Genomic DNA, 10318 nt, shown 5'->3' with positions numbered 1-10318 from the left:
TCCTCTTTTTGATTTTCCCAAATATAAAAGAGTTACAATTAAGAGCAACTAATTTATGCCAAGTAGAATCCTATTATCCCTAAGCGATTCTATTAAACAAGGTTTAAAGCCTTGAGTTCTTGCTATTCAATTCTACCAAACCCTAACCCACTTTTCCAAGTAAAGATAGAGTCAAATTGCACTAGTCAATGTTTGCAACCATCAACCATAAATGAAGCATAAGAAATGAAGCATAAGAAGCATATATATATATATATATATATATATATATATATATATATATATATATATATATATATATGGTAAAAACCCATTAACATTACACCCACTTAGGGTCCACAAACTTAGTATTTAAAATTAGCTACTCATACTAGAATATAATAACAATGTAATAAATAAAGTCATAAAGCTTACAAAGAGAATAAAGTCTTGGATTCTCTCTCAAAAGCTTCCAAAATAATGGTGTGTTCAATGCTCTAAGTGTAGCCTCTTTTTCAGACAAGATGGTCCACAAAAACCCTAATCATTCTATTTATAATGGTCTAAAAATCGTGATAAAAAGTGAAAAAATAACCCTGCAGATCAAGTCTGCAACCGCAGAATGGGTTGCAGAACACTTTCGCTATCCGCCCATCTTCATTTTTCACCGTAGAATTGATCACAAAGTTTTCCAGTTTTCCATCGCATTTTGGTTAAGCGGTCCGCATATTGGTTTCGCGTCCGCATAACATACCGCAAAATCATCTTCACTGGAACTCCTTTTGCTTTTGTGCGATCATTAGGCGGTTCGCATAAAAGTTATGCGACCGCACAATGGATCGTAGACTTGAATCTCAGAAACTATGATGATCTGCTTCATTCTGCGATGGGTCTTCGGTCTGCTCATCACTTTTGCGGTCGCAGACCTGCCGTATTTCTGACTTTCCATGGGTTTTTCTCATCTTTTTCATGTTCTTGGCTCTTCAAGTGTGGTTTCCTGCAAAATACCAAAACTACATAAGAAATGACTTATAATGCTTTAAAAGATGAGCTAAAGTCTATGTAATTAGTATCAAAAGTGCTGCATTTCTACGGCACATCAACACCCCCAACTTAGATTCTTGCTTGCCCTCAAGCAACTAAAAATTCAACCTACTAAATACTAATCTACTTCCGACTGATCACAGAGAAACAATGACTATGGATGGTGCTGACTGTTAGCTAACAAGCATGTAACTTCTTTTATTCACCCTTCTTTGAAGACAAAGATCATTTAACAGTTCGAATAATCAGTTTGTAAACTTCGATCCTCAAGAGCAATGAGAGAGTGCTACCCACAACTAGATATGCACTTGTATCCTACTTTAAGAAGCCTAACTTCTGCTAAATCTTGCAATTCATGCGTGCTCACATCAATGAAAATCCCCAACTCAACACATATGTACAGGGGATACAATCATACTTGTATGGACACTCTTACAAGTATCAGTCCATATGCTTGCCCTTATTTTAACTCATTGCTACCTCAGGAATAATTAGTTATAGATCAAAAAGGACTTTTTAAGGGTTGTAGTGTAGGCTTCGGGACAGGTTGGATGAATATTTGGGAATGTAGTGACTGTACCCTCCTTGAACGCTACACATATTTTTTTCCTTTTGCACTTTGCTTCTTCTTAAACCACATAGCCCTTATTGACCTCTAGTTACCAACATAGACCCACATCAAAGTATCTCTCTAATTTTCGCAAGACTCCCCACTTTTTTTTTTTATTTTTTATATACAAATATTTTCTTTTGCTTTTCTTTTGGAGCTTGAGTACCTTCATATAAACAACTTTAAGGTATATGCTGCTACACACAATGTACATCACCATTTTCCAATTGATACCAACACCCCCAACTTAGGCTTTTAGCATCATTCTCAACATTCAAGGAGGGATGGGTTCAAAAGAGGGAATTATTTCACAAAATGATAAAGGTTTGTAATGTAGTAGCCAAATGAAAGGTTAAAGGCTCAACGGGGGATAACTAGGATGATAAATGCATCAGGGAGGTCAATTTGGTCAAAACTAGTTAGCAATCACAAAGACATCCTAAGATCATTTTGATACCCAATTATCAACCTGAGATTTGCATTGAGGAACCAACCGGGCAAGTTCTAGACATTATAAGTTGAGCACATGCATTATTTACACAAATTGTCACCAGTCACGCACATGAACTGCTCGAATCGGCATAATTTCAGCCCTCAAGTGAATACAAGGCAATTCAATGCTTCACCACATGATATTTGAGATTCTAAGTAAGCACAAAGTTAAAGAGTGAGCCTCGATTTCACAAGAATGACTAACTGTTTATTTACAAAAATTTGAAGGGTGCAATTTATTCCACAAAAACTTATCACATGCTTGAATCTAGAAAAGCACCAAACAAGTCAAAATGTTTTATGCTACGACCATGGTTCTACTATTACACCCTTGGAAAAGAACCTGACAAAGAAAAACCAAGGGTAATTCATTACTATATACAAATCTACATTATTAAGACTAAGAGTTTATATACAAGTTGCAAAGGTTGACTACGCCACCCCCAACCTAAGAGCATGCTTTGTCCCTAATGCATTGAGAAAGTAAGAGCAAAGTTTAGGGGCTTCCTGGGGCGTACTAGGCACTTGGAGGGGTTGGAATATCTGAGACAGCCGTGGGGCCGGGAGCTGACACTGTGGAGGCAGTAGGTGGAGCCTCTGACTGGACAGAGGTGTCCGAGACCAAAGTAGGAAGCTCCGCCAGTTGCGGAATTGGGTCCTGGACCTGGGAGCTGCTGGCCTCACCAGATGATGGCTGTGTGGTCGTGGTAGTAGCCCTAGAAACCATATCTGTAGGGGTGTGTGCGATAGCTGTTTGCAATCCACCTCCTCCTTACTCAGTGCATCTGTAGAAATGGCAATCTATTTACCTCTATTGTCCCTCTGATCAGCACCCTCCTCAAGTATCACCTCCTCATCAGTTTCCCCACGAGACTCTCCAGATTTCTCATCTGAATGATCATCGGTGTGTGCAATGGAACTCAGAGCTTGTGAGATATCAGTGCCATGTGCCTCCTTAGCTGACATAAGGTTTGTGAAATCCAGATCGAAGCTTGGTACGTGGGAGGTGCCAGTGCCCTTCTCCCCTTCCACTGGAAGAAGGGTGGTCAAATCAAACTCCAGTGTCTGCATCTTATGCAGCTCTAATTTAAGCTCAGCTACATCCTTTTTGAGTTGAGTCATGTCCCCAACTTCACCTCACTCAACCTTCTCAAGGCGAGCTTCAAAGTGGTTGAGTCGATCCTCATATGATAGATGTTGCTTTTGAAGATCACTTACTGATGTTTGGATCGGGGCCAATACTTGTCGGATGAGTGATGGAATTTCTTTTGTCAATTTGTCTACTTTGGCATTTGCATGTTGTGCGAATAGACCAAGCTTGGAGAGTGCAGGCAGTGAGACAGGTGGTGTCGCAGTGGCGGATCTGGGAGTGAATATGGAGATAGCTAGTGCGGAGGAGGTGTCTGGCACTGATGAGTCAGCAGGAGTTGCTGAGGCGGAAGAGGTCAGAGGGTGAATGAGGGAATACTCTGGTGGATCTTCGATCACTTTATCTGCATCATCATTGTGCCGAGTGATGTCAATGTCCTGAACAACTTTTTTTATGCGGTCATATTTGGGGAACGGAGGAACCGCCGTATCTTTTCACAAAGCATGGATTAAGCATGGAAAAGAGAGCGAGGTTTCTTTCTGGTTTGCCCAGATCCTAATCTCAGGGAATATAAGCTCTCCCACATCAATCTTGATACCCGACATGATGGAAGCAATAAGGATCGCCTTCTCGATACCGATGTCGGTCGCATTTCTCGTAGGCAGTATACGAGAATAGAAAAAACTTAGCCAATACCGGCCTTCTTGGGTGAAATCCTTCTTGTGAATCTTCTGGCGCGGTGCAATCCAGGGCAGAGTTCCCTTGACTATGACAGAGGCTACCCAAGCACGCTCAGATTCCTTGTTTGCAATGTTGCCTCATATCCTTCCATGTCTGACTCCTACTCTTCGAAATATACATCATTGATTGATGTGGAATCACAGAGTATTTCAACTCCTCAGACTACCCAAGAACGCTCAGATTCTCTTTTGTTATGAGTTCCTGGATGCAGCATATGCATCATAAAATTCCCTAACAAGCGTCTCGTTGTACTCTCCTGGAACCTTAGTGAAGAACTCTCATCCCCTCTTTCTAGAACATGGGGATAGTGTTCTTTAAGACCGTTCAAACTCAGCTGCTTTTCTTCGAGGATCTTTCTTTTTGCTAGACCATCTCTGTATAGAGTCCAAGAGCCGATAATCCTAAACCTGAGATCCTCACCACTATTTCTGTGTGCCTCGGCCTGGAGGTCAACTGGTGGCACAAGGTCAAGCTGTGCCTCCTCCTCTTCAGACTGGGACGTAGGCTCGGATGAATTTTTGGATGTGGCAGGCCGTTTGCGTTGGGATTGCTGTGATTGTGGGCATAAGTTGTAGCCCTTCTCGTTCTCGAGTGATGGGTGTTCGCGATGCTAAGGATTTCTTTGGTGCCATTCCTACCAATTAACAAGGGGTTAGTACAAGTTAGGGCATGTGTAACATATGGCATAGAAATGAGAGACACAAAATGTTCTGTGAGCAGTTATGCGATCGCAGAATAACTCTGCGGACCGCAAACCACAACGCAGAAGATAACCATCAGAAGTAAAAAAAAATTATGCGGGCCGCAGAATGGTCGCAGAACAAGTTTGCGACCATAGATCGGTCGCATTTTGAACTTTGAATAAAGCTTGGTTCTAATTAGGTATGCGACCATTGTGTGGTCTGCAAACCATTTATGCGGCCGCAAACGCAACCGCATATTGGCTCTTAGAAAACTCTCAAGCATACAGAATACGATGACTCTGCGGGCCGCAAAACAATTATACGGACCGTAAAGATCATCGTCTCTACTCAAAAATGCACTTACAGGCAACCTTTATGCGCACTTAGTACCAAATGCTCAAGTTGTGAGAGAGCATCACACACACTCAACATCAGGTCAATTTCATGCTCAACCTAACAATAACTAATGCAAATTGTCACAAATTTCCACCCCCTTTACTCTATTCAAACCCCCTAATTCTAACCCCCCAAATTTTGATTGACCCACATCACATGTTTTCCCCCTGAGTCGATTCCCATCACAAGAGACAAGACGTTAGGTAGATAGAAGAGGGTAGCATGGATGAGAGGGGAAAAAAAAGAAGGGAAGTGAAAGCACACATTAGTCTTTACATTAACTGAGCAAGAGAGATATTGGAAATTTACATACCAGATTGCAGAAGTTCAAGCAAGCCAAGTTGGTGTGAATCGCGAGCCAGGCGATCAAGGTAAGCCTTACTCTTCTTTTAGTTTTCTCTGTGTTTTTCTCTTGTATTTTGTTGTCGTGTCTGGGTGTGTGAAATTAGAGAAGACAGATGGAAAGGAGAGAGAGACAGAACTAGGGTTTAATACCTGAGGGTTCTGCGGTCAAATGACCATCACATAACACATTCTGCGGCTGCATATGTGTTTTGCGATGGATTAGTACCTGGGTGGTCTCCTACAGATGTGCAATCGATTTTGCGGTCGCAGAATGATTCTGCGGGCCGTGAAAGTTGATTTTTCTCTGCATTTTTATAGCACAATTTGACTGGTGTTCATAGGAATCTCATGCCTTCCAGAAATTTACTCTTGTCTTTGACATTGATCACATGACTTGACCATTTTGTTTGCATCTTGGTAGATTGATGGCCAATAATAGCCACATTCATGCACTTTTGCCGCAGTACGATTTCCACCGTGGTGACCCCCAACTGGAGAGTCATGACATACTTTGAGAATTTGAATTACCTCATCTTCTGGAACACAACGTCGAATGATGTTGTCGGCGCAAATCCGGAACAAAAAGGGTTCCTCCAAATAATATTGCCTAAGCTCCTGCAAGGACTTTTTCTTTTGATAAGCTTCCAATCCGTCGGGGATAAGGTCACTAATAGAGAAGTTAGCAATGTCAGCATACCAAGGAGTGGAGGTGCTAGATATTTTCAATAAGTGCTCATCTGGGAAGGCATCATTAATTTCAAGATATTCATTTGGTCTCCCTGCCTCTTGAAGCCTAGATAAGTGATCCGCAACTTGATTCTCTGTTCCTTTTCGATCTTTGACTTCAAAGTCAAACTCTTGTAACAAAAGAACCCACCTAATAAATCTTGGTTTAGCATCCTTCTTTGCCATAAGGTAGCGAAGAGCAGCATGATCGGTGTAGACTATCACTTTGCATCCCAACAAACAAGCCCAGAAGTTTTCAAAAGCATAGACAATAGCAAGCAGCTCTTGCTAAGTTACAATGTAATTTATTTGTGCACCATTGAGTGTCTTGCTTGCATAGTAGACAGGATGAAGAATCTTGTTATGTTGTTGATCAAGTACTGCTCCAATAGCTACACCACTGGCGTGACACATGAGTTCAAATGGAAAAGACCAATCCGGTGTGACAATAATAGGTGTCGTGGTTAGCCTTGCTTTCAATTCCTCAAAATATTTGAGGCACTTCTCATTGAACTCAAACTTAGCATCCTTTTCAAGGAGCTTACACATGGGACTTGCAATTTTTGAGAAGTTTTTGATAAATCTCCTGTAAAAACCGGCATGCCCCAAAAAGCTACGAACACCCTTTACCGAAGTGAGAGAAGGAATCTTGGAAATGATCTCGATCTTTTCCGATCAACCTTTATGCCTCTCTTGGAAATTTTGTGGCCAAGAACAATACCCTCGTCCACCATGAAGTGACATTTTTTGCAATTGAGTACAAGGTTTGTTTCCTCACATCTTTTGAGCACTTGCCTAAGGTTGGAAAGGCAATGCTCAAAGAAATCACCAACTACAGAGAAGTCATCCATGAATACCTCTAAGAAGTCCTCCATCATGTCCAAGAAGATTGACATCATGCATCATTGAAAAGTAGCCGGGGCATTGCATAACCCAAATGGAATCCAGCTTAAGGCAAAGGTACAATGCGGACATGTGAATGTCTTCTTCTCTTGGTCCTCTAAGGCGATGTTAATTTGGTTGTACCCAGAATAACCATCCAAGAAGTAATAAAATGACCTTCCTACTAGCTGATCAACCATTTGATCAATAAAAGGCATAGGAAAATGGTCTTTGCAAGTAGCACTATTGAGCTTCCGGTAGTCCATGCAAACTCTCCACCCGGTCACCGTCCTCATTGGGATGAGTTCATTTTTGTCATTTTGAATCACGGTCATGCCTCCTTTCTTTGGCACACATTGTACCGGACTCACTATAGGACTATTGGTAATGAGGTAGACAACCCTGGCATCTAACCATTTTATAATTTCTTTCTTCACCACCTCTTGCATGGAAGGATTTAACCTTATTTGATGCTTCACGCTAGGTTTGCTCTCTTGCTCCAGTTGTATCTTGTGCTCACAAATTACGGCGGGAATCCCTTGGATATACGCTATAGTCCAACCAATGGCATGTCTGTGCTCCCTCAAGGTATTCAATAAGTGTTTAACCTGCACATCATTCAACAAAGAATAAACAATTACAGGTTGAGTTTCATTAGAGCCAAGAAATTTATACCTTAAGTGTGGCGGAAGTGGCTTGAGCTCAAGTTGTGGTGGCTCGATAATTGAAGGCTTAGCAAGAGGAGTGACTCTATTCTCTAAGTCAAGAGAAAACTTCTTTGGTGCAGAAGTGTAGGACCCAAGCCCTTCCAATGCATTCACCGATTCCACGTATCCTTCCATTTCCTCACCATCAAAATTCACCAAAATAGCCGCCAATGCCTCACCAAGGCATTCCTCATCCATCTTCACCTCGACTGCATCCTCTACCTCACTAACAACATCAATGACTGAGATATTTTTGTATGCATGTGGCAATTTTATACCCTTACTCTCTTGAAAGGTAATTTCTTCGTCATTAACTCAGAACTTGATCTCATTTCGTTCCGAGTCCATGAGTGGCCTCCCGATAGCAAGGAATGGTCTCCCCAAGATGATAGGGATATCTTTATCAATAGCACAATTGAGAATAACAAAGTTAGCAAGGAGGAGAAACTTCCCCAATTTCACAAGCACATCATCAACTATTCCCACACGTCGCTTTATTGAACGGTCGGCCATTTGCAACCTCATACTTGTAGGCCTAGGCATACCTAATACCGCTTGCTTATAAATAGCAAGGGATATTAAGTTGATGCTAGCCCCATTATCACAAAGGGCTCGTGCAAAATTGCGCAATCCAATAGTGCATGGAATGGTGAAAGCTCTCGGGTCCTCTTTCTTTTGTACGACGATTATTTCAATGATGGAACTAACCCGGTGAGTCACATTCACCACTTCATTCTTGGTGGTTTTCTTTTTAGTGATCAAGTACTTCAAATACTTATCAAACCCCGACATCTCTTAAAATGCTTCCATAAATAGAATGTTTACCGATAATTGCTTTAGGATGTCATAGAACTTCTTGAGTTTGCTATCATCATCCTTTATAGCAAGTCTTTGGGGAAAGGAGGAGAAGGTCTAGGAATTGGTGCTAGAGTTTTTGGTGCCTCTACTACTATTACATCCTGCATTTTCGCATGTTAAAATTTCGTCGTAAGTTAATCGGCGTAATATTCGGGAATGAGGTTATTTTGAGATTATAAGCATTATGCTATTTCAAACAAGTGATCAGTAAATTCGTGAAGGTGAGAGGTAAGAAAATCAAAGAAAATAAATTTCGTCAAAGTTTGACATTTTGGGATAAAATACGACCCGAGCTAAAATACCCGGTATTTATAGACTAGTGCCATACAAGGTACCACATGACCATAATAGTAAGGTGTACAAAGTGTGTTAAAAGTGAGTAGTATTTTAAGTAATTTGAGATAATTTCTAATTATGTGGATAATTAGATAATTATTGGTTAATGGGGGATTAACAAATTAATTAAGGAATTAAGTAGATAATTATCGGATAAAGGTTAACCCTTAACGTGGCAGCCACCTAAGATCAACTAAGTGACACTTAAAATCACATAAAAGGTGGCAAGAATGTGGAGGTGTCTCTGGCCAACTAAGCCACATGAAGTGGGGCCCACACCCACTAAATATAAAAGCCTCTTTAAAGCACAAAATTGAGATGCTTAATCTCATCTACAAATGTAATGGATCTGCCAAGCAATTTTCATACGAAATCATACAAGACTACGTAATGTTATAGCAACGGAATTTTGCGATTCTAAGGGAGTACGGTGCAATCTTTCTCAAGAATATCATACGGATTTTTCCCTACTTCGATCCGCCGCCACATGTTTTGTCGCAATCAACGTGTGTTGGAGGGATTGTCAAGAGAATCGGATAAGGTATGTTAATGCTAAACTTTTCTTCATTCTTGCATGATCTCGTAATTACATGTATTTGATAATGAGGCATAAAGAGAAGTTCATACTCCCGAATTTATATACATTATCCTAGTCTCATAAATTACAGTATTCTCCTTATCGAGACTTCATATTTAATTGAGTATTGTCTTCTTCCAGTCAAGAGAGCAGAGACCCTATATATATAGTATTACAGTATTTCAATTACCATCGCGCTATAATCGATGGGCAGGCCCCTACTGGGAAACCTCTGATCAGATGATAAGTTATATACCGAGCCTACTGTGGCCGAGCGCCTATGAGCGAGCCCAGTTGGCCGAGATACAGAGCCTAGTATGGCCGAGCGCCTATGAGTGAGCCTACTACGGCAGAGCAGTTTTATATATACCGAGCCTTATAGGGCCAGACAACTATTTTACTTACTATATTGAGAGAGTTGAGTCAATATCAGCAGGTGAGAATAACTTCAGATTATCTTAGACTACCAGTTACTTTCAGTTATTATATTATTAGTTCAGTTTTAGCTTTCTGTATATTGCCTTACATACTCGGTACATTATTTCGTACTGATGTCCCTTTTTGGGGGGCGTTGCATTTCATGCGTGTAGGTTCAGACAGGCAGACGGGTGGACCTCCTCATTAGGTGTTGCCCGAGTTCAGCTTGATTGGCAAGCTCCATGCCCTTCGGAGTTGCCGGGTCTAGAGCTTTATGTACATTTTGTGTATATATGTATATATGATATGAGTAGGTCTGGGCCCTGTTCTGATCATAGTATATCCATCAGTAGAGGCTTGTAGACATATCCTGTCAGTTAGTGTAGTATTTTGGGCTTGTAGGCCTTTTATGTATATTTTGTTGGTCTGCTAGCT

The 10318-nt window shown here is 41.0% G+C and overlaps 1 protein-coding gene across 1 annotated transcript; it reads right to left on the bottom strand.

The window, feature by feature from the left end:
- Nucleotides 1–8010: 8010 nt before the first annotated feature.
- Nucleotides 8011–8487, bottom strand: LOC104112614 (uncharacterized). Its single transcript, XM_009622588.1, has one exon. It carries the CDS (start codon nucleotides 8485–8487, stop codon nucleotides 8011–8013), a length of 477 nt encoding a protein of 158 aa, XP_009620883.1.
- Nucleotides 8488–10318: the final 1831 nt, after the last annotated feature.

Source organism: Nicotiana tomentosiformis, chromosome 4, assembly GCF_000390325.3.
Source record: "Nicotiana tomentosiformis chromosome 4, ASM39032v3, whole genome shotgun sequence".
Classification (NCBI taxonomy): Eukaryota; Viridiplantae; Streptophyta; class Magnoliopsida; order Solanales; family Solanaceae; genus Nicotiana; species Nicotiana tomentosiformis.
This window is presented reverse-complemented; position numbering and strand designations above follow the sequence as displayed.

Bases quoted from the DNA above. Each gene is read 5' to 3' on its own strand.
- LOC104112614 (XM_009622588.1), bottom strand. From the start codon at position 8,487: ATGTCGGGGTTTGATAAGTATTTGAAGTACTTGATCACTAAAAAGAAA.